The sequence below is a fragment of the Sus scrofa genome, chromosome 15 (assembly GCF_054392235.1).
Source record: "Sus scrofa isolate SSC_HxYL_T2T_F1_AM1 chromosome 15, Sscrofa_HxYL_maternal_Yorkshire_Landrace_v2.0, whole genome shotgun sequence".
NCBI lineage: Eukaryota > Metazoa > Chordata > Mammalia > Artiodactyla > Suidae > Sus > Sus scrofa.
In genome coordinates, this window is record NC_139397.1 from 125,082,814 (window position 1) to 125,107,901 (window position 25,088).

The 25,088-nt window shown below is 37.3% G+C and overlaps 1 protein-coding gene and 1 long non-coding RNA gene across 10 annotated transcripts in view; one reads left to right on the forward strand and one right to left on the reverse strand.

Annotated features, from left to right (window-relative positions):
* Nucleotides 1-25,088, forward strand: part of CREB1 (cAMP responsive element binding protein 1) — a 67,834-nt gene that overhangs the window by 5,039 nt on the left and 37,707 nt on the right. For 4 of the 8 annotated variants that reach the window (XR_002339129.2, XR_014828814.1, NM_001361427.1 and 1 more), the window contains 3 exon segments: nucleotides 16,828-16,949; nucleotides 23,254-23,400; nucleotides 24,844-24,885. Coding sequence is in view for 4 of the 8 variants with exons in the window: in NM_001361427.1 (NP_001348356.1) it covers nucleotides 16,836-16,949; nucleotides 23,254-23,400; nucleotides 24,844-24,885 (303 nt within the window). In the remaining 4 variants the exon portion in view is untranslated. 8 annotated transcript variants of the gene reach the window in all.
* LOC146396111 (uncharacterized) lies at nucleotides 23-10,730 on the reverse strand. 2 transcript variants are annotated; one of them, XR_014829132.1, is made up of 3 exons: nucleotides 6,588-10,730; nucleotides 4,310-6,238; nucleotides 23-3,152 (listed from the first exon to the last, which is right to left on the reverse strand). It is a non-coding gene; the product is annotated as an uncharacterized LOC146396111 (long non-coding RNA). The 2 variants fall into 2 exon arrangements; XR_014829131.1 differs by lacking the exon at nucleotides 23-3,152 and having other exon boundaries at nucleotides 4,154-6,238.

Consider the following 25,088-nt stretch of genomic DNA (forward strand, 5'->3'; position numbering starts at 1 on the left):
TCTTTTTTGGCTCCTGTAAGCAGCATTTCATTTAGCTATAGTACATTTTAAATGTATGCGCTGTTACTGTATTTATCTTTAAAAAACACATGCTGTAAGTTTTTTAAGTTGATTAAACTTAGAAAGTGATAACTAATAATCCAGCAGCAGAGACATCAAAAAGTCGTTATCTTTCAAAAAAAATCATTAAATGAAGCTTTTGTGATATATTTCATTCTTTCTATGCTCAAGTTGATGTTGCATATGTTAAAGCTTTTAATGTAAAAATACTGTCTTAGAATTATTTTGAGGATTTATTAGTATTTTAGTATTGTATATAAAATACTAATACATGCTATTTTTACCCAGTCAGTAACTAAAATGTTTACAAAGCACTTATCTTTATAGATTCGGGGCAGTGGAGGTAGATAATTGAAACTTGTAAAGACAGAATAGTTCTGGAGTTCCCATTGTGGCACAGTGGAAACAAATCTGACTAGGAATTATGAGGTTGCGGGTTAGATCCCTGGCCTTGCTCAGTGGGTTAAGGATCTGACATTGCCGTGAGCAGACTCAGGTCGGATCTGGCCTTGCTGTGGCTTTGGTGTAGGCCAGCAGCTACAGCTCCGATTAGACCCCTAGTCTGGGGACCTCCATATTCCTTGGGTGTGGCCCTGGAAAAGACCCCCCCCAAAAAAAGGGGGCAGAAAAGTTCTTCTGGAACATATCTGGGGGCTACCAGGGAATTAATTGATTTCTCCCGGTATCATTATATCAGTGAGTTGCCTTTTGGGGTGGAGGTGAGATCATGAACTAAAACAACAAACTGATAGAGTGAAAATGGCTGCTTGTTTTCCTCTGCCAATTTAATATATTAGTCATTATATAAAAGGTTAATCCTGGTCAACTTTCTGAAGTTGTAAGAAGTAAGTATGGTTTTTAATTTATTGTACACTATCAAATCTGTAAATGTAGGTTTTTGAGACATATTTGAAACATAAATCTCCTCTCACTCAGCATGTGCCTCTCCTCTTAATATATACAAACTCATGTCTTGTGCCCTGTTTTGTTTTGCATTCCTTTCTTTTCTTACCTTTGCCAGTCCTGACCCTATAAAGATACGTTTTGTTATTTTACGTAGTTTTGCTCACCTGTCTTCTAGGTTACCAATAAGGGGAAGTGGGGAAGGTTTATCGTTCATAATCAGGTATTTATTCCAACAGATAAGTAGAAGACAGTATTTTACATATTGAGTGATGAAAAATTACCTTTTTATATTTAATTAATTTTTAAGGCTAGTTACATGAATCTCAACAATAGTACCCCTTGTTAAACTTCTAAATAACTTGAGTTGCTTTTTCTCAGAGTTGAGGTAATAAAGGAGTTTACCATAAATGAAATGACTGTCTGAACAAATTCTTTCTGATTGGATTAATCTGGGATCGCTGAATAATCTGTCAACAGTCAAGGTTTGGAGAGTAAGAGATCTGAGGGATTGATGGTAAGTTTTTTCCTAAAGCAAAGACAAGACTGACATTTGGTTGGAGGAGAGAATTGAGAAGTTAAAATAAGTAATGACCTTGGTATCAGTAGAGGATGGATCTGAAAGCTGATTTATACCAATAGTCATAGAAAATGTCTTTCCCAAAGATTAGTGAATCTTCTCTGAAACTAAGATTTTTTTCTGGAGTTCCCGTCGTGGCGCAGTGGTTAACGAATCCGACTAGGAATCATGAGGTTGCGGGTTCGGTCCCTGCCCTTGCTCAGTGGGTTAACGATCCGGCGTTGCCGTGAGCTGTGGTGTAGGTTGCAGACGTGGCTCGGATCCCGCGTTGCTGTGTCTCTGGCGTAGGCCAGTGGCTACAGCTCCGATTGTACCCCTAGCCTGGGAACCTCCATATGCCGCAGGAGCGGCCCAAGAAATAGCTTAAAAAAAAAAAAAAAGATTTTTTTCTCCTTTCTTTCCTTTTTTTTTTTTTTTTTGGCCCGAACCCACAGCATGTAGAAGTTCCCAGGCCAGTTACCAAACTCAAGCCACTGCACTAACACTGGATCCTTCACCTACTGAGCCACTGGAGAACTCCCTCTTGCTTCAATTTTAAATCTATTCCTAATGACCTGGTTATCTGCATGTGAGGTTCTGATGATAATTATGTGACACTATAGATTTAAGTAAAAATGTCTGTGATCTAGCCAAATTTGAATAAGTTTTAAGGGTTATCCCTATTTGTGTAAGTGATTGGCAATAGGAGTCTCAGAAATACCTTGTTTTTCATCACTGAAGTGAATATTATTGCTCGTTTTGAACTCTGTACTCTTAAAGGGGCATCATTTTCTTAAAAGAATCAGCAGCTTTATTATTTGCTGTTATCAGTAATAGTAGTATGACCATTTATCAGTGTAGTCATTTATTCATTGAACATTTATTGACTATCAGCTTTTTTATAGATGGTGAAATAATCAAAAAAATTATTCAGTTGATATTTTTATAGATATTAAATGTATTTTTCTAGTTGCTATAAACAATAAAGCCTATGTATGTGGCTTTAGTACCTTCAAGGAATTTACAGTGTGGTAGAGATGACAAAAATAAGTATAAGAAAGAATGATTTCTACATAGCAGAGTATCAATTTTCACTTCTGTCTTGAAGGACCATAGAGTTTAGAAGAGAAGTTGTTCAGTAAGGAAATGTTTCGTGAGAACGATAGAATTCACATTGCATATGGAAGAATATGGAAGGTAGAAGCAATGGGGAGTATATTCTAGGCAGTGACATGGACAACAAAAATGAAGACATGGACGTAGAATGAAGATATTCACAAGTTGGTGAAGAAAGTGTCTCGTCAACTATAAATTCACACTATGAGGAACCAGTATGAGATAGGAAGCTTAAATCTTTCATGTAAGAGGAGGAATGATATAAATAGAGGAATGACATGATACATTGGACGAAATAAATACCCTGACTCCTAATCCTTTCTTCTTCCATGGTAGGTTATATTGAAGTCTAAATTTTTTTTTCAGAAACTTGGTTGAATTACAATTCAGTCTACCAACTACATATAGTCTACCAATTTCAAGTGTACAGTTCTATAGTTTTTAGTATGTTCACAAGGTTTTGTATCTATCACCACAGTCAGTTTTAGGACCTTTTCATTACTCCCAAAAGAACCTCCATATCCCTTAGCCATCACCCCTCAATCCCTCCATACCCTGAGCCCTAGGCAACTACTGATGCACTTGTCTCTAGATTTGCCTGTTCTGAACTTTGCATGTAAGTGGACTCATACAGTATGTTGTCCATTGTGATGCGCTTCTTTTACTTAACATAGTAATACTTTCAGGGTTCATCCATGTTGTATCTATCAGGACTTCATTCCCTTTTATTGCTAAATAATATTCCACTTTATGGATATGCAATATTTTATTCATGAATTTCATGGACTTTTGGACCTTTTGGCTGTTGTGAATAATGCTGCTGTGAAATTCATTTATGCACATTTTTTCATTTCTCTTGGGTTTACTGAGTGGAATTGCTGGATTATATGGTTACTCTGTTTAACCATTTGAGGAACTCCAAGATTGTTTGCCAAAGCTATGGTTCCTGTTTTTTGTTTTATGTTTTTTGTTTTTTGTCTTTTCTATGGCCGCATTCGCAGCATATGGAGCTTCCCAGGCTAGGTGTCTAATTGGAGCTGTAGCTGCCGGCCTACACCAGAGCCACAGCAAAGTGGGATCCGAGCCGTGTCTGCGAGCTACACCACAGCTCATGGCAATGCCGTATCCTTAACCCACTGAGCAAGGCCAGGGATCAAACCCACAACCTCATGGTTCATAGTCGGATTCATTAACCACTGAGCCACGACGGGAACTCCTATGGTACCTTTTTACATTCCTACCAGAAATGTATAAGGATTCTAACTTCTCCATATCCTCACCAACACTTGTCTTTTTCATTGTAGCCGTTTTAGTTGGTGTGAAGCAGTATCTCATTGTGGTTTTGATTTGCATTTCCCTAATGACTAATGTTGTCTGGCATCTTGTACTTATTGGCCATTTGTATATCTTCTTGGAAAAAGTGTCTGTACAGATCCTTTGCTCATTTTAAAAATCAGGTTTCTGGGAGTTCCCGTCGTGGCGCAGTGGTTAACGAATCCGACTAGGAACCATGAGGTTGCGGGTTCGGTCCCTGCCCTTGCTCAGTGGGTTAACGATCCGGCGTTGCCGTGAGCTGTGGTGTAGGTTGCAGACGCGACTCGGATCCCGCGTTGCTGTGGCTCTGGCGTAGGCTGGTGGCTACAGCTCCGATTCAACCCCTAGCCTGGGAACCTCCATATGCCGCGGGAGCGGCCCAAGAAATAGCAACAACAACGACAAAAAAAAAAAAAAAAAAAAAAAATCAGGTTTCTTGTCTTCTTATTATTGAGTTGTAGTAATTCTTTATTATTCTAGATACAAGTTTCTTACCATATATATGATTTACAAAATTTTCTTTCATTCTGTGGATTGTCTTCACTTTCTTGGCATGAAAACTTTTAATTTTGACAATTTCCAATTCTTTTTTTTTTTCTTTTATTGCTTGTGCTTTTTTGGTGTCGTAGATGTCATAAATTCTTATTTAATTATTACATTTTATAAATTTCTCTGAAAGTCCAGGCAAACAGGATACTATTATTTAACAAAAAATAACTAAATCTACTAATGCATTTTGGAGTTTGGTCTTCTCTCTTATCCTGTGTCCAGACCCCTTAGTTGAGTGACTGATGAAAAGAAGCAAAGGTGAAAATCAAGAAATAACAACTTTGAGTGAAACATTTTAATTCAAAGCACTCTATGTTGAGAAATATTTTTTATGAGAAAATTTATTATGTTTGTGTGGATGTGGTGTATTACTCATAAATTCTGCTGTATTTGGGGAATTTTCACACTTAGTAAACTTTTACCACGAAGGTAAAAACTTTTACCATGAAGGTAAAAACTTTTGCCATGAAAGGTAACTCTTTCATTTTTTACAGATGACTAAACTGAGCTCTGGAGAATTTAAATTTACATGCTGGTAGACCCTTTTTCGGGGCAAGAAATAATAGTAAAGCGTCATCTTCACTCTGAACATTAATAGCATTATCTCTTTAGTGAAGAAAGTTTTCAAGGTTCTAGCTTTATTGATGATTGCTAGAACTTTCTGTTCCTCAAAGTACTTAAGTTTAGGTTTATGAAAGTTCACTTGGAGGAGGTATTGTAGCCAAGGTCTTGAAAAAAGTATATTCATTTCATTATCTTACTAATCAGGTCTCATCAACAGAAAGATTACCATAAATGGCCAGCTCTTGCTTTCCTTTTTTCTGTAATTCATTGTTTCCCTATCATTTCAAAATAGGAGTTCATGGTTTTAAATCAATGTTAACTAGATAATTGTTAGAGAATTTATAGGTAAACTAGTGGTGGGGATTACTGTATACTTTCGAGCTCATATATATACATGTATAAAATGATACATATTTTATTTAAGCTCTTGAGAGAAAGATCCTTGTCTGCTTTAAACTGTAATCCCCATAGTTTTTGGCAGAATACTTTTACGTAGTAGGCACAGAAAAGTTGTGATGAGTGAGTCATCTTGGAGGGTCACAAATTTGAAAGACAAGATTAAAACCAGTCCCCCTTGGAGTTCCCAATGTGGCACTGTGGGTTAAGAAGTAGACTGACTGCAGCAGCTTGGGTCTCTGCAGATGCACAGATTCAGTCCACAGTCTGGCACAGTGGGTTAAATGATCCAGCATTACTGCACCTGTGGCTGGGATTCAGTCCCTGGCCCAGGAACTTCCATATGCTGCACCAGAACAATAGCAACAGTCCCTCTTCAGATTTGCACAGGTTCCAGAAAGCAGACATAGATGCTTAGACAGTGAACACTGAAATTACAGATTTATTTTTTAAAAGCCAAGGAAATTAGTTTTGTTTTTCATAGCTTTAAAAAAGGTTTTCTTCCTTGGAGGTTTAATTAATTCTGATGCTTTACTAATACTTCCTACTTCTGAAACATGAGAAATAACATGAGATTGTATTAATTGAAGTGATTACCAGAAGCCACTACTGGGTTGGGTTTTTTTAAAAAAGTACATTTACCTAGAATATTGGACTTGATACTGATTATTTCAGGATTAAAAATACCTAAACCTGAAGTGAGTCTTTATCAAAACTGTACATAAAGTCTTTGCTTTCATCTGCGTGTCATTTATCAGCTTTGTAGATTAACCATGGCTAATTTTTTTTTTTTTTTTTTTTTTTTTTTTTTTTTTTTTTTTTTTTTTTTGTCTTTTGTCTTTTTTTGTCTTTTGTTGTTGTTGTTGTTGTTGTTGCTATTTCTTGGGCCGCTCCCGCGGCATATGGAGGTTCCCAGGCTAGGGGTTGAATCGGAGCTGTAGCCACCAGCCTACACCAGAGCCACAGCAACGCAGGATCCGAGCCGCGTCTGCAACCTACACCACAGCTCACGGCAACGCCGGATCGTTAACCCACTGAGCAAGGGCAGGGATCGAACCCGCGACCTCATGGTTCCTAGTCGGATTCGTTAACCACTGCGCCACGACGGGAACTCCCCAACCATGGCTAATTTTAAAATTTAGTTCAATATTTTCTTGGGCTCTTTCTAGAAGCAAGACATGATTAAAATGATTAACGTGTTACTTAATAGTCCATGCAATTTCATTGGCAAATATTTCTTCACTTTTTATAATATTAGAGGCTGGATGGTACACTCTAAACAATCTTGTGAAGTCCTTAAAAATCTCAGAGCTCCTATTGTGGTTTAGCGGGTTGAGAACCCAACTAGTACCCATGAGAATGCAGGTTTGATCTCTGATCTGTATTGCCCTGAGCTGTGGTGTGGTTTGCAGATGATCCCAAGTTCCTGTGACTGTGGCATAGCCTGGCAGCTGCAGCTCCAATTCGACCCCTAGCCCTGGATTCCATATGCCGTGGGTGCAGCCCTAAAAAAAAAAAAAAAAAAAAAAAAAGTCCTTACAAATCTCTTAACATCTCTAGTTTTCCATCTGTGAAGTCAGAGCTAAAACCAGAATTCCTGTCTTATGATTCTTACCGTATAACATGTGCTGTCTCACTTCAGGAAAACTGATTTTCACTCTTTGATGTCTAATTTGTAAATGATTCACCAAGAATAACATTTTAAAATTTAATTCAAAACAGAACTGTTAAAATAAGAACAACTAATTTATAAACTTATTTTTTGAAAACATGTAGACATTCATTTTCCATTTCAATGTAGTGATTTTCACAAAGTCCCTCAGGTTTTGTTGAATAAATGGCATAGTGGGCTATAAATATTTAACTTCAAGGCATAACTTTTGTAGGTCCTAAATAACAGTATCAGCCTTGAGCTAGTTATGAGGCATAACTTAAAATTTGAAAACAGTGTCACTCTTTAGTCAACATAGAAATTGCTTTTCTAAAAGTAACTATATGTAGGAGGTGCGTAATCCTTTTTTCCTTTAAAAAAAATCAGCTCCAAAAATCTACTTGAACTTCATATATAGAAATGTACATAGGATTACTTCTTTGAAAGGCTCAAAGTAAAAAGCTATGAAAGTGGTATCAGATGGGTGTTTGGAAAGAAAGGAGAATGGAAAAAGTTGGGTAAAATGTTATTATCTAAAATAATGCATAGTCATCGTTGCTGCTTTGCTAAGCAACACTATTTGTCTCTTGGTGACCAGATACATGAAGGCTTTTTTCAGAGCCATGAGTAGTCTTACCTGAAGGAAAACAAGACAAACGTTTTGCCAGTATTTTAAAAAATAATAGTAACTTTGAGAAAGCACTAAAGCTTTCATATTGAAAGATACTATAGAATTAGTCACACTAGAATGAGGATGGCTATCATAAACCACGTTATGCATTTCTATAAATGAAATTTTTCCTAATTCACTTCTGTTAAGTACTTTGAGGACAGTATCTTTCCCATAGGGCATTCCACACATTTTTAAATAGCTTTACTTATTAAAAATAACATTCAGGAGTTCCCCTTGTGGCACAGTGGAAACGAATCCGACTAGGAACCATGCCTCGCTCGGTGGGTTAGGGATCCGGTGTTGCCATGAGCTGTGGTGTAGGTTGCAGATGTGGTTCAGATCTCATGTGGCTGTGACTATGGCCAGCAGCCGTAGCTCTGATTGGACCTCTAGCCTGGGAACCTCTATATGCCTCAGGTGTGGCCCTAAAAAGCAACAAAATAAATAAAAATAAATAACATTCAAATTCTCTAGTAGTCACAAAACTACAATAAATCATAACATTAAAAGATTGAACTTAAAGCAGTTTCTCTGAGTTCAGTCCAATGAACAAATCTGGAAATTAGTTTTATTAAATAACATTGAAAAGATTCTCCCTTCTCCTGTATGCCTTTTTTTTTTTTTTTTAGGTAGTGGTAGTCGTTATAGTGGCATTTTACTATTAATATAAAGAATTTATTAAAACATAAACAAATTTTCAAGCTTTTATTTTTGTCTTATAAATGATTAAATATCAAGTTCAAGTCACAGAATTAATTTCATATGCAACTTTTTTTGCCTTCCTCTAATATCCAGACAGTAGGCTAAAGTATAGATTTGTATTCTAATTAAGAGAGAGAGAGACCTTAGTAGGAGCATAGAGAAAACTTTCTGAAAATTGTCAGAATTTACTTCACTTTGTAAAGACACCAGTTTATTTTAGTTTATCACATAGCCTGTCCTGACTCTTTCCCTGAAAATGTATATTTATGAAACCTCATTTTGTTAGGGTGTGATTAGTCTAATCTAATAAGGTTCTTATGGTTGAAGTTGATAGGTGAATTGAGAGAGGTTTGTGTGTGCATACACATATATGTACCTACATACATGTATGTAGACACAACATTTGAATATCCTGTTTTTCTATCTGGTTTCAGTGAAAATAGGCTGTATTTAATACCAAAAGACTATTATTAGCACCAGAAACTTAGAGCATTAAATTTCCAGTATTGATTGCATACATTCTGTTAGATAGGACATATGGTAAAGATAAGTGAACTATTTCAAGGTTAACAACAACAACAAAAACACCAGGGGAAAAAAGGTAGAGGAAAGAGGCAATGATTCCTGGAAAGCTAAAGTCCATTATATAGCATCTGAATATCTAGCCACACTCTTTAGTAAATTAATGGTAACACTTTAAAACATTAAGACATAGTGAAGGTGTAAGAATGTGTTAGCAAGGCTCTCAGTTATACTAAAAACTAAACAGCAGGTACAAAATAACTATGTAGAAAGTATTGTATATCACCTCTAGATATTTTTAAATATACTTCTGCAAAATATTTTTAGTACTATATTTGACCATGACAACAAACTAGTCATTTAGTTTTAAAATCATGTGCCCAAGTATGACTTTTGCTATGGTTACCCTGGAGACTTAGACTTCTGCTTATGTGATTTCCTTAATCCCTGGACTTTGGGATTGGTGAGAGTTCTAGAGGAGTCACCAACTTGCTCAGTGCAGGGGAAGTTTTTTTTTTTTTTTTTTTTTCTCATTTATAATTAAGGTCATTTGCATTTTAAAAAACCACAGCATATATTCATATGTTCCATTAGTTATGAATGTATTATTTCTTGAGCCAGAATTCACAGTTTATCTCTCGGAGTGCTTACCTTTCATCCTAAAGTGGATAAAATTTGTCATAGATTTAAAGTATTAAAAAGTAAACTAAGTTGTGAGGGAAACTGATTTATTTTTCATAAACTTGAACTGTAGAATGTTTAGGATCGTAAGGACTTGGGCACTTCTTAAAGGTCAGAGTATTTTGGAGAAAAGAACAAGGTGACGATTACAGCATTCTTTCCTTTTGCTTAATGCTTGTTAGCAAAAGTGATGTTACGGGCTTGCTTTCTTTTTTGATGACCTTTAATTGACTTGACTTGGTAGAAGCAAACACATATAGAATTAGTGCTGCTAGAAATTTGTCCCTGATTTGGTATAGCTCTGTATAGGTGCACACTGGGTAGGTGAATTTAAAGGCTACCTTTTCAATGACGGTTTCACTGATCTGCTTTTATAATATTGGAAATCCCCCCCAGCATCTTTCTTAGCTCTTACTTTTTACCCAACACTTCTTACCTTATGATTTGTTATACATTTTGCTTGTTTGCTTTTTCTCCTCTGTTTCCCCACACTAGAATATGAATTACACAGTTTTTTAAATATTATTTATCTCCAGTAATTTGAACAGTACCTGATATATAAGTACTCAGATATGATACTGTAATTCAAGAATAATGTATATAATGTAAATTGTTAAAAATTAAAGATCCTATTGGTTTTGGAAAAGTGAATTATTTGCTTGTGGTGAATTAACTCAAGATATATTGGTGTATAGAGTATAAGTAAATACATTGCAACATAAAAATTCTAAAGCTAGTAAGTCACTTTAAGAAGCAGCCTTGGGGGAGTTCCCGTCGTGGCGCAGTGGTTAACGAATCCGACTAGGAGCCCTGAGGTTGCGGGTTTGGTCCCTGCCCTTGCTCAGTGGGTTAAGGATCCGGCGTTGCCGTGAGCTGTGGTGTAGGTTGCAGACGCGGCTCGGATCCCATGTGGCTGTGGCTCTGGCGTAGGCCAGCGGCTGTAGTTCCGATTTGACCCCTAGCCTGGGAATCTCCATATGCTGTGGAGGCAGCTCTAGAAAAGGCAAAAAGACCAAAAAAAAAAAAAAAAAAAAAAAAAAGCAGCCTTGGGAATTACCTGGTGGTCTACTAGCTAAGGATCTGTCATAGTCACTGCTGTGGCTCTTGTTACTGCAGTGGCGCAGGTTCAATTCCTGGTGTGGGAACTTCCTCATCCTTCCAGCACAGCCAAAAAAAAAAAAAAAAAGGAGACATCATTCTCATATTCTCATTTTGCTCTAGTAGTTGCTGATTGATAGGGAAAACCATTCTTTGTCTTTTATCCTTGATTTTCTACAAAATCAGACGTCAACCACTGACTCACTTGTTTCTCTACAGGCCTACTGTAATTTAAGCCCTTGCTTATACCACTTTTTGTTATCAGAAAAATTGTTATTCCCAATTTATCAGTCCTGTATTTGTCCTCCATGTTTCTTTGGCATTCCACCACTCCTGACAATTCTACTTCTAAATGTCATGGACATAGTCATTTGACACTTTACTGGGATGTTTTTCTATACTACATTTTAAACTTTTAAATACCTACTGTGCTTACTATATAAAGGTACAAAAGTGATACAGAACAAGTTAGATAAACTTCTTGAAGCTTTCTTAAGGTGGAAAGAAAAAGCTACTTTACCCCCCTCAAAAATTAAGGGACTATTAAACTATTTGATTAATTTTATATATTATATATATGAATGGTAATACTTTTATTGCCCAAGATTAAGAGGCTAGGTGACCTATCCTTAAACTATCTTCTTTACTATGAACCACATAGTAAAAGGAAATAATATATGTATTATTTTATATATGTGTTATTTTAATTATGTGTGTGTATGCCTCCTGTGTTACCAGTTCCTAGGATCAGAGCATTTAAAATTGAGAAGTCTTGGAGTTCCTGTCGTGGTGCAGTGGTTAACGAATCCAAACTAGGAACCATGAGGTTGTGGGTTTGATCCCTGGCCTTGCTCAGCTCAGTGGGTTAAGGATCCATAGTTGCCGTGAGCTGTGGTGTAGGTCGAAAATGTGGCTCGGATCCACATTGTTGTGGCTGTGGCGTAGGCTGGCGGTGCCAGCTCCAATTCAACCCCTAGCCGGGGAACCTCCATATGCCACGGGAGCGGCCCTAGAGAAAAAAAAAAAGGCAAAAAAAAAAAATTGAGAAGTCTTTTACTCCATCTCCCTTGTTTTCAGATGAGGAAACTGGAACACAAAAAGCTTAATTTGTCCGCTGACCACTTGGTGACAGATCCAGCTTTTCACCAAGTGTTAGGCTCTTTCCCAACTACTTAGAACAGCATTCTTTGTTTCTCTTAAGATTATGTAAATAATATTGCAGAATTATTCCCTTTCTGTTTTTTATGTTAGGAGTTAGAACTCTGGAGACCATTATAGCAAAATGGTATATATCTTTGTGAATTTATTTTTTTAAATGTGAGGGTTTTTTAGGCATGACACTTTTGAAATTCATTTTAAGTTCATAGTTTTCAAAAGATTTTTTTTTTTTTTTTTTTGGTCTTTTTGTCCTTTGTTGTTGCTATTTCTTGGGCCGCTCCCGCGGCATATGGAGGTTCCCAGGCTAGGGGTTGAATCGGAGCTGTAGCCACAGGCCTACGCCAGAGCCACACCAACGCGGGATCCGAGCCGCGTCTGCAACCTACACCACAGCTCACGGCAACGCCGGATCGTTAACCCACTGAGCAAGGGCAGGGACCGAACCCGCAACCTCATGGTTCCTAGTCGGATTCGTTAACCACTGCGCCACGACGGGAACTCCCAAGATTTTTTTTTTTTTTTTAATTTTTAGGGATAAATTCATGCAAATACCTAAATCTCAAATATCAATTAAAAAAAAAAAAACCTTGGAGCTCAGAGTTACTGGAAGAACTCTTAAGAAACACAGAACTGTCAAGCTAATACTAGATTTTCCATGATTTCTAAACTCCATTTTGTTTCTAAGTCTCAGGGCCAGTATTTATACAACATTCTCTTTGAGTTCATATGTACCTGATCTTTTTGTTTTATAGTAGCATTCAGTCTTTTGTTTGTTTTTGCATTCCCCAAAAGTATTCATTTGTGTAATGAATTAGGAATCTCTTTTCCTCAAATAATTTTGGAAACCCACATATTAGCTCTATTAACTAACTGATCCTGTGTCTGAATATTGCACTGCTGGCTAAGACTGCTTCTGGGTTAATAGAAAAGTTGAAGACTACATATCACAGCATAACATCTTTTCTTTCCCACCTAAACATAGAAACAGAAAAGAGTAAAAGCCTTCAGAATCATAATTAATGTGCTCACTTTAAATGCTGGTTTAGTTGGAGACAAAAAAGAGTAGTTTTTCTTTTGGTTGGGTTCAAGTTTCTTAGGTGAAGCAAATTGTTTTTCCTTAAATAATTCTCACCTGTACTTTGAGAAAAGCCTGAATTATCTGATGAAAGGCAATATTTGTACTGTTGCCCAGGTGGTTTACATCTCCTCCAGGTAGTTAAGATGGCTGTCCCCCACCCAGGTAAAGGAGTGGTAGTCGGCGTGAATTAGATGATAATAAAACACTGGTAGTTTACTTGAGGGACCCTAACTGTTGGAGATGTCACACTTTGTTTTTAAAAGAAAGTAAAAAATAAATTAAAAGAATATAGTCTAGTTGGGGAAAGAAGAAGGGTGCAAATCACATTCCTGTTTTGAGTGACCTCGTAGCAATAATTGCTCATGTTAGATAATGGTTTTAGTTTTTTGTTATTATAAAGTCATAAATATATATTTTATTTTCTGAAACAAAAAGTTGTGATGGTGCCCTATACCTTAAATGTCCCCCCCCAAAAAATTCACTAGCCCTGATGTATTTAAAAGTAAAAAAAAAGAAGATCTGTACCTTAGATTACTTTTAATCAAATGGTAGAGTTGAAACTATATGGCTGACAGTGTATGGGTGTTTTTGTTTGTTTGTTTGTTTGTTTTTGTCATTTCTTGGGCCGCTCCCGCAGCATATGGAAGTTCCAAGGCTAGGGGTCTAATCGGAGCTGAAGCCGCTGGCCTACACCAGGGCCACAGCAACGCTGGATCCAAGCTGCATCTGCAACCTACACCACAGCTCACGGCAACGCCAGATCCTTAACCCACTGAGCAAGGCCAGGCATCGAACCCGCAACCTCATGGTTCCTAGTTGGATTCGTTAACCACTGCACCATGACGGGAACTCCCGGGGTTTTTTTTTTAAATGTGGCTTGGAGTAATCAGTCTTTCAAAAATGGTTGCATATTCTCTGTCTACAAAGGAAGTACTATAATAAATTTGTGTTTATCTTCATTCTCATTAAGGGAGAAGATGGAAAAAAGTTGATGGGTTTCTGCTTGTATTTAGCTTGACATGATACTATCTTCAAATGGATTCATTTACCAATTTTGTTGTTATTAAGATTAGATTTTTTTGCTTTCACGTGCCATTTTCTACCAGACCAGATATATGGACGATATTCAAAATACATAAACTTGAGTTCCCGTCGTGGCTCAGCAGTTAACAAAGCCAATTAGCATCCATGAGGATGCGGGTTCATCCCTGACCTCTCCTCTCAGGGAGTTAAGGATCCAGCGTTGCTGTGGCTGTGATAGGCCAGTAGCTGCAACTCCGATTCAGCCCCTAGCCTGGAAACCTCCACATGCCATGGGTATGGCCCTAAAAAGACAAAAAAAAAAAAAAAACTATTGTCGATGTTGCTTTCTGTTTCTTTTGATGTCTTAAATTTTTAAATTTTTTATTTTTCTGCCTTTTGTCTTTGTAGGGCCACACCCTCAGCATTTGGAGGTTCCCAGGCCTGGGGGTCTAATTGGAGCTGTAGCTACTGGCCACAGCCACAGTAATTCGGGATCTGAGCTGCATCTGCGACCTACACCACAGCTCGCGCAGCAACACAAGATAGTTAACCCAGTTAGCAAGGACAGGGATTGAACCCGCATCTTCATGGATACTAGTTGGGTTTGTTAACCACTGAGCCACGAGGGGAACTCCAAATTTTTTAATTTAAGAGTATGATTTGAAGTGTATAACTCAATGAATTAGCATGGGGGATAATCATCCAAGAAATATGGGATAAACAGTGTACACAAACTTGAAACAAAAACACTAACTTCAGATAAAAAGTATTGGAGTTTAAAAGTGTTTATCAGCAGATATCTCAAAATCATGATTGATTTAAGGTTTTTGGTTCTTAGTTTCAAAATGTTGTCCATCATTTCTAGTATTAACCTTTTTTTTAATTGTACAAGTAGTCGTGAATCCATGCTCATGGGAAGAAAAAAATGAAAAGTAACATACCAAAAGATAGAAAAAGTTAAAGGTGAAAATCATCACCCTATGCAATTCTACCAAATCTTTTCTTCAAAGCCATCACTACAGTTCAGTGTATAACTTCCCACAGCTTCTTCCATGCATATATCTTTACACAATTTATTTTACTTGTTTTTTTAACATAAATGGGGTTCTACTTAATAATATGTTCTGTAACTTGCCATATTACTCCGTCTGTCTTGGGAAGCTTTGTGTCATTACATTATAGATAGACTTCATTTTTTTTCATTGCTAAAAGTTTTTCAGTGGTCTGCCTAACGATGGGCCTAATGAAGTACCTAATGATGGGTACTTGTTTCCAGCATTTTGCTTAAAAAAAATTCTTTTAACATATATCTTTGTGAACTAGTCAGTGAGAGTTTCTTACTGATTAGTAGTTTCTCTCTTCTAGATGTTATTGTGTTGATTATATGTAGCAGATATTTTCTCCTTGCGTACTTGTCTTAGTGGCTTTTGTCATGTTAATGTTTTAAATAATTTTGTAGTCAAGTCTGTTGTTCTTTTCCTTTGTCATCTGTTTTGCAGCTTCTGTATTTTAGAAATACAGAATTTCTACAGAGATTTTTTAATTTGTAACTGTCACATAATTTGTAACTGTCACATAACTTTTTATAGAATCCTGTGAATGATGGCAAAGTGTTAGTATGTAATACATTCTGATGACATGTAATAATCCACCTAAGGATCCCTGACAATTTTGTTTATCAATTCAGAGTTATAAAATAAATGCAATAAATTCTGGAAAAACATTGGAGTTTTTGTGTTATTTATGGAATCACTATAGGAAGTCCTCTTTATTAAATGTATTTTTGACAGGTAATATGCTAGGCACTTAATGGTAACAGTAGTACACAAGTAAGAAGTAATCCTTTTTATTGTGACTTCTTTAGAAACAATTACTTCCCTGGTTATATCTGCTACATATAATCAATTTCTCTAACCTCCAGGTAGCTGCTGCTGCTGCTGCTAGGAATTGCTCTCCACTGCTTTTGCTGTCAGTTAGTGGCTGTCCTAACAAATATACTAAACTCTTGGCGAAGCAGGGTCCAAAAAGTAAGAAAGATCAGCCTTGATTAACTTACCCAGAATTTTGTAGTTACAATTTTAAAAGGGGTGTGTGTGTATATGTATGCATGTATGTGCATATGGACTCCCACGGGTATATATGTAGTGTTAACACACACTATACATGGTAAGGAGTCAGAACACATGATAACCATTTCAGTGTTTGAGGTATCCAATAACGTGGCTATGAATCCCACCTTTTACCTTGATAACCCATAACATGGTCTCTTGAAACTTGGGCTGATTTTTGCCCTACCACCACTGATTTCCTGTGAAAGTAGCTTGTAATTTTTCTGTCTCTTCCCTATGATTGGAGGGAATACGTTTATAGAAGCTACCTTGAAATCAATATCACGTGGACCCTATCATTATCTCAGTCCTACTCTCTACCCTCCCTCCATAACTGATTGGTACATTTTGAAAAAATTGTAACTTTGCTACTTCCCATTCTCCTCTTATTAGTAGGGAAGATTTATGAAAGAGAGGAATCCCTTCTTCTAGATGGAGTAATAGCCTGTTGGGAAGAAATGGCAAAGGAAGAAGCTTTGAAAAGACAACTTTTACAGCTCAGCAAATTTGGACAAGTCTGACTAATTCAACTACCTTATAGTTTAACTCGATTCTGAGTGCATCTGCTAACCTAATCACCACATATACCTATTTTTAATTTGAAAATTGCCTTTGAAACCACAAACGCACAAAGCACTGTAGTGCTTGTAACACTCTTCCATATTATTGTAGGTAACTAAATGACCATGGAATCTGGAGCAGAGAACCAGCAGAGTGGAGATGCAGCTGTAACAGAAGCTGAAAACCAGCAAATGACAGTTCAAGCCCAGCCACAGATTGCCACATTAGCCCAGGTATAAAATACATGGAGAGATTCCAAATTGTGTCTCTTCTAAGAGGAATATGTTTTAGGCAAGAGAAATTTAGTTTTTATTACAAAGATATACATAGAATGAGTAGAGACATTCTTAGAATATCAAAATTCCTATTTATTTAACACTAGCCTAATTTTAGAAATGATAGTATTAACCCAGTAACGTAGTAGAACAATGTATTGTTAAACATTAACACACTGTTACAATGACATAATTCAGATATAATTACACTTAAACTGGTGGGTAGATTGTCTCTTAAACAAAGGAAGAAAACCTAATATGATAACTGCTTTTTTCATATCATACAGGTTTATTTTGGACCATGGGAATATAGATAATCTGAAAGGCTAAGTTTACATATGCTTAAACTGGAAAAAGGATAAGCAAATAAATTGACACACCAGTAAATTTCAAGGATGATAGTAGTTTTTTTGCTCCCTGTATATTTTGAGTCATGATTTTTTCATTTTGTCTTTGTCTTAACATGCTAAGGTTATATTCTCTCATCCTTATTTTTTGTTCTTATGTATTTTTCCTCATGTTTTATTAACAATTGTTTGCACATATATATGAGTGAGAAAAGTGGTTAATAATAAAAACCAAATAGCAACCTAGTAACCTGCTAGGTAAGAAAATGGGATATATTGCCTCATTCAGATGGAGGCTTCCAAGAGAAACTAACGTTACCAGAGGCTCTGGGGTGTTGAGCTTCAGCTTCCCAAACAGTTTTAAAAGCTCTCTTAGAAGGGTCACTGAGCAGGAATGGGTCTTGGGAAATAGTGGGCTAACCACAGATGTTTGCCACACTGAGCTAAAATAGGGCAAATTCTAGACCTCCACAGGGAATGTAGTCAGAGCAGTGGACTGTTGTATGTTTTCTCATAAGGTCATCAGAGCCCACCTGCAGCTCTCTGGAGTAAGGCAAAGCAAAATACATTTAGGGATGATGTAAACATGCCCAGATGACGCAGGTGCAGAAACAAAGGTGAGAATCAGGACTTTATTTGCACATGGTTGAGGCAAACATGCACAAATAAGAATCTGGGCTCATTTAAGCATTCAGCCCTCTAGTAAAACGGTGATACAATGCCAGCAGGAATCTTGTGATGACAACCCTCAGCATATCTCTCTCTTGTGACACCATTCTTCTGATCTGGTTGTTCTCCAAGTCCACAATATAATGTCATCTTGGAAATTTCCTTTCTTCCTCCTGTCTTTCTCTTGTGGAGCTTCTGTTCTTGTTATAGTAAAGCATGTTTTCTAGTGGTTTCTTGAGCAAGTTTGACTGGATAAAGAATTCTTGGTAAAGAAACAATTTTTCTTTCAGATTTTGAAGGCATGGATCCACAGTCAACTTCTAGTGTTGCTATTTGAAAAGACTAAATCCATTTCTTACTTTGTGTCTCTGTTATCATATAAAAATCTTCTCTCTGTTCCCATGCTTCACTGTTTCATTATCAAGGCCTTGGTTTGGATCAGTTTTCATTCATTGTGCAGTTGTATTCAGTGGGCCTTTTTAAAACAGAAACTCATGTCTTCACTTTTAGGCAGTTTCAAGTTGTTTAATGATTTTTTTTTTTTCCTCTTTTCTCCCTAGGATCTTTGTGATCCAGGTGTTGTGCCTATAAGACTGTTTCTCTAGTTTTCTCATCTTTTCTCTCCTCTTTTCTTTGTCTTTTTGCTCTGCTTTCTGGGAGATTTTCTCAACTTGTATTTCAACCCATCTGTCATATTTTTTATTTCTGCTATCATGTTTCCAAGAGTTTCTTTTGTTCTCTGAGTAATGCTTTTGTGTTTTAATAGCATCCTGTTTATGTTTCACAAAGGCAGTATTTTCTCACCTCTGAGAATATTGTTTTGTTTTTTTCTCCTCTTCATATAGATTTTCTTCTGTATACCTTTTCCCCCTTCCATCTGTTTTGGTCTCTATCTTTCATATTAGAAGCTTTCCTCAAATGTTTGATAACTCATGGTTGTCTGCTAGCATTTAAAAGTATGGGACGAAAACCTGTTGGAAGCTTTGTAGATATGTTTTGAACCTAACATCTTTGAATTGTGAGCTTCACGGTGGTGTCATTGTGGCCTTCCCAGTTTCATTATCTCTTAAGTCTTCTTCCTCTTGGTGTTGGCCAGGTTCCCCCAGAGAAAAGCTTGACTAATCCCTTGCTTATAGGGTAAAGGCCTGTGAGCCAACTGAGAGAAGAAGACTGAGGTTTTATACCCCACCTCAGAAATGCCTGATGCTAGGTAGTCAAGAAACCATCTATCCAGAAAATAAGCTTTTTTTTTCTGTCAGCATGAGTGGATTAATTGTTCTTCCACAGGGAGTCAAAGAGAAGATCCAGTTGGTCTCAAAGAGCCTTTAACTAGCCTTCCTTATTTTCAGGCTGTCCTTTCACTCTACCTTCCAGGGTGCCTTAGATCCTGAGCCTCAAGAATTTTTGTGGCACAGATCGGGCTTTCCCTGCCTCAGCCTCATGAATTGGTCTTCTGAGGTCTTCCAAGTTCATTACCATCTGTTTCCATTCTCCAAAACTGTTATCTCCTTTCCCATTCTTCTATGCTGATGTGATTATGCTTATAAAAACAAAATCAATTTCATGAAGCTTAATTGGAAATTCAGGAAGGAACAAAATTATTTGCACATGTTCAATTTGCATGTAATCACTGATAAGTGGAATGACATAATATTTGAATTTTAGGAAAGCTAGTATCTGTTCCCATTTGTTGTTTTGTTTTGTTTTTTTAATGGCTGCACCCGCGGCATATGGAAATTCCCAGGCCAGGAATTTAATCTGAGCCACAGCTGCAGCAACGTTGCATCCTTTAATCCACTACACTGGCCCAGGGATTGAACCCATGCCTCTGCAGTGACCCACACTGCTGCAGTCACATTCTTAACTCACTGCACCACAATGGTTTCTTTACCATTTGTATGGTTTCCTTGTTCTTTTTGTACCTGATTACAGAGGGTTTTTTCGCTTGCTTATCCAAGTCCTTAACCCACATATTATATGTTTTTGACATAATTTCCTTATAATTCTGATACCTGTTTTTTGTTGTTAGTCTTTTAATACTAGAAATATATGATAAAATGATCAAATCCAAGATAATTTGATTTGCTCAGTGAAGAAATCACAAATTCAGCCTAACTATTAAAAAATCAATCTAAGGAGTTCCTGTCCTGGCTTGGTGGTTAACGAATCTGACTAGCATCCCTGAAGACACAGGTTTGATCCCAGGCTTTGCTCAGTAGGTTAAGGATCTGGTATTACCGTGAGCCGTGGTGTAGGTTGCAGATGCGGCTCAGATCCTGTGTTGCTGTGGCTGTGGTGTAGGCCCTCAGCTACAGCTCTCTGTTTGACCACTAGCCTGGGAACCTCCGTATGCCACAGGTGCGGCCCTAAAAAGCAAAAAAAACAAAAACAAAATCAATCTAAAACAATAACGAGTTCCCGTTGTGGCTTAGTAGTAACGTGACTAGTAACTATGAGGATGCAGGTTTGATCCCTGGCCCTGCTCAGTGGATTAAGGATTCGGTGTTAACCATGAGCTGTGGTGTAGGTCACATACACAACTCAGATCCTGTGTGGCTGGTGTAGTAGGCTGGCAGCTGCAGCTCCAGTTCAGCCCCTAGCCTGGGAACTACCATATGCCGCAGGTGAGGCCCTAAAAAGCAAAAAAATTTAAAAATAAAAACCAATAATGAAATGCTTTATTTCACTTTTGGAATTTATAGAGTTTTTTAAGTGGGAAAAAACAATTTTGATTTGACTATGAGAATGTTAATTTTTATGGATGGATTTAACTGAAGAGTTGGGTAAAAGGAAGATTGTTTTACTATTGTTGCAGAATCACTTTCTTGTAATAGACAAATTTGAAAATGGGTAAATATCCAATAATAAGGAATTTATTATGTAATTTTTACCATTATATGGCCATTAAAATCATTAAAGAAGACTACTAATGGTATGAAGAGATACTTATAATGGATTTGAAAAATAAAATAGTTTCCATAATAGTTTTATAAATATTTAGCGTATATATGCATCTTTAGAAACACCTGTTTCTACAGCAAAAATATTAACAGTGATTATCTTTGAGTGGTAGGAATATAAATGATTTTAATCTTTTTTGCTGTATCTATATTTTATAAAGTTTCAGTGACAGGAGCCATTAGGTAAAATGATTAGGGTAGAAAATGGATTATTTGTTGAGTTAGCTTATTATATTACCCTAGAGAATACTCAGAGAAGAGGACATAATAATTGCTTCAGATATTAGAAGAGCTTTCAATTGAGATGAGATACTCTGAATAACTTTTGGTTGTGGTTCTCAGAGTTTTGTGTAGAGGAAAGTGTCCTTGGGTCCATCAGGGATTCTGACTTTATAAACAGGCACCCTGTGTAATTCTCATGAAGACAGTCTATGGACTACATTTTGAGAACCAGGTAAACCAAGCAGGATTTAGAGCGGCCAGAGATAAGGAAGGACTTCCTAACTATCCAAAGGGGAAGCTTGTGGTTTTAGCCTCTACTTTCAGTAATAGGTATCTGTCCCCCAAGCTTCACAGTCAGATATTTAACTTCCTGTTAAACATCTCTACAAATTCAGATATCAGAACAATTCTGTCATCTTCCACCACTACCCCAACCACCCATAAGCAGCTTCTTTTGTTTTCTGTTTGTATGGCATAGTCTACCAGTTAGTTCTTAACCAAGCATGAACTATGTGGGTCATCTTTGATTTCTCTCTCACCTCTTTCAACCAATCATTTATAAAGCCCTTCTGGTCTGCCTCCTGAATTTTCATTAAATCATTCAGTCCATTTCCTTCCCTTCCGCAACTAGTGCCTAATTTCTAGCCTTGATCGTCTTACCTTCACTACTATATATAGAGACTTTCTCAGTTGGTTTCACCTCCACTTTTTTCTTCCTCTGAAATAAGTATCTTTCACACTGCCATAAAGTGATCTATCCTAAAATGCAGGCCTCACCATTCAGGAGTTCAAAAGCCAGTTAGCTCATTTCCAGTCACCTCATGATAACATACAAGTTCTTTAATATAGCAGGTGTAAGATTTCACATGACTGGCCACCTCTGTCACTTCCTCTCTCCACACGTTCTACATCATACAGTAGCAAACCTGTGTGCTCCAGGAGTACTAACTGCTGGTCATCCCTCTCTGCCATGTACAGACACTGCTGTTTCTCTTTGCTTTTGCCAGTGCTACCCCCACTGCCTGAAGGTCTGTGTCTCCCCACTGCAAGTCATAATAACATGCCGTACTTGCAGTCTTTGTTTCAAATTCACATTCTTCCCTAGTAGCCTCCCTGCCTCTTGGGTGTGGCAGGATAGCTTTCCTCAGTGTCTCCATTTTTCTCTTCACAAACCTCATCACTTCACTGAACTCATTCCTTCATACGTATGCCTCAATAATTTCCTTAGGGGTGGGGACCTAATGTTTTTCTCATTTCTGTAGTTTCAGTTCTAACATGGTTTCTGGCACACATACCCTCAATAACTGTACATCAAATGAGCAAATAAAACTGCTCCCCCCGAACACATTCAAGCATAGGGAACAGTAAATACCATCTGATGGACATGTATTTTCATTTTATAATATCTATTAACACTTTGTCATTCATGAAAAGACATGCTTGTAATCAGTTTACAAGAGAAAAATATGCTGTGTACCGTAAGATGTTTATTTGTTCTAGTCTTAGTAGCTAAGTTTTGCTGAAGTTTAGGAACAGGTATGTTTTAGAACATAGCTTATTTAACACATGTTATTCTGAAGATTTTAACCATGTTTCTTCAGAGCTAGCATATCTCTTGACCTTGGGTAAGTTACTTCATCTCTTTGAGCACTTCATATTTCCATCTCCAAAATGAAAAGGACTCTTATTGGAACCCAGTCTTTATTTCTTTGAAGGGCAAAATGAGGAATTGACTATGAAAGCAGGTGGGAAAATGTAAGCAGTATACAAATAAAGTGGTATTCAGTGTTCAAGGGAAGTCTCTTTCTGTATTTTAGTATTACAATAAGATAGTTTTTTGGTTTTTGCCATTTGGGAGGAATTTAAAAGTGGGGGGCAGGGGAGGCATCTATAGTCTTTTAAAAAAGAATATTAAGTTTAATCTTAGTTTCTTTCACACCAATAGAATATTTAATCCAGCAGAAAGGTCATCCTTTTGCTGCTAAAAAGTTGCTTCATATTAAACATGAGTACTCCCAAGAAGGTATGTGTGATGGTAATTTTTTTCCATGTTCAACACTATAGGTATCTATGCCAGCAGCTCACGCAACATCATCTGCTCCCACCGTAACTTTAGTACAGCTGCCCAATGGGCAGACAGTTCAAGTCCATGGAGTTATTCAGGCGGCCCAGCCATCAGTTATTCAGTCTCCACAAGTCCAGACAGTTCAGGTATGTGTATAAAAAGTTCTGCATCTATTTTCATAACTGTCGTTTATAGCCATATCTCTCTCCTTTCACTATGAAAACAGGAACACATCTAGTTCAGAATTTATTTTACTTTGTAAGTATGGAATATGTTGCGTTTGTATAGTGAAGTACAGGAACATACATACATAAGAACAGACATATAAGCAAAAGACTTTTTCTTAAACTGAGAAAGAAAAAGAATTGATTAGGAAGAATCATAAAGTACATGGGGTAAAGTGGAAATGTTTAGGACAGATTGTGAGGCTGACGTAGGGAATTCTCGTTCTGGCACAGCAGAAATGAATCCGACTAGTATAGTATCCATGAGGATGTGTGTTCAATCTCTGGCCTCGCTCGATAGGTGGGGGAGTCCTGCATTGCCATGGCTGTGGCGTAGGCCAGCAGCTGCAGCTCCGATTCAACCCCTAGCCTGGGAACTTCCATATGCTGCTAGTGCAGCCCTAAAAAGCAAAAAAAAAAAAAAAAACAAAAAAAAAACCATTGTATCCATGTAAGGCTAATGTACATCAGTTAAGGAAAATCAAGATACAAAAATAATAACTTTGTAATTATTTTCTTAACAGGCAATTAGAGAAAATAAACCCTTATCAATAATAACCTTACCTAAAATATTATTTGAATTTAGAGAAAACCAGCTATGTTTAGGGTTCTAAGTTAAAGTATATAACTTTCAAATAATATATTCAGAAAGTACACCTTAAGAATCAAAGATTGGGGAGTTCCCATCATGGCACAGTGGAAACAATCCAACTAAGAACCATGAGGTTGCGGGTTTGGTCCCTGGCCTCCCTCAGGCGTTGCCGTGAGCTGTGGTATAGATCACAGACACTGCTCAGTTCTGGTGTTTCTGCAGCTGTGGCATAGGCCAGCAGCTATAGCTCCACCCTAGCCTGGGAACTGCTGCAGGTGTGGCACCTAAAAGCAAAAAAAAAAAAAGAAACAAGATTGGAGTTCCACTGGTGCTCAGTGGAAACAAATCCTACTAGTATCCATGAGGATAAGGATTCGATGCCTGGCCTTGCGCAGTGGTTAAGGATCCAGCAGTGCTGTGAGCTGTTGGTAGCAGGCATGGCTCAGATCCTGCCTTGCTGTGGCTGTGGTGTAGCCCGGCAGCTATAGCTCTGATTTGATTCCTATCCTGGACTTCCATATGCATAGGGTGCAGCCCTAAAAATCAAAAAGAAACAAAGAATCAAGTATTATTCCATGCATGATATCTTATTCTTTGGAGAGGTTGTTCCTTTGGGTTGGATCCAAAGAGAATAAAGGCATGTAAACATATGCTTGACTATAGGGAACCTAGGGCTTATACATCTTTGCAATGAGCTTATTGAAAAAAGACTTGAACATTCATTCAAGTAGGCCATAACCCCAGCCTCCCATTTCATATTTTTTGCTTCACAGTCTTCCTGTAAGGACTTAAAAAGACTTTTCTCCGGAACTCAGGTGAGTCCTAGGTCATAGATTTGGAGAGAACTATTTTTAGAAAGGAAGCTAAAAAATTATTCTTTATGTCTTTGTTCCTCTTTAACTTGGAACTCAAAATTTGAATAACTTGGAGGTCTTCTGGATCTAGACCAAACTTGTTACCTATTGAGACTTTAGTCTATTGCTTAAATTTATATATATCTCCTATGCCTCTCCTCCAA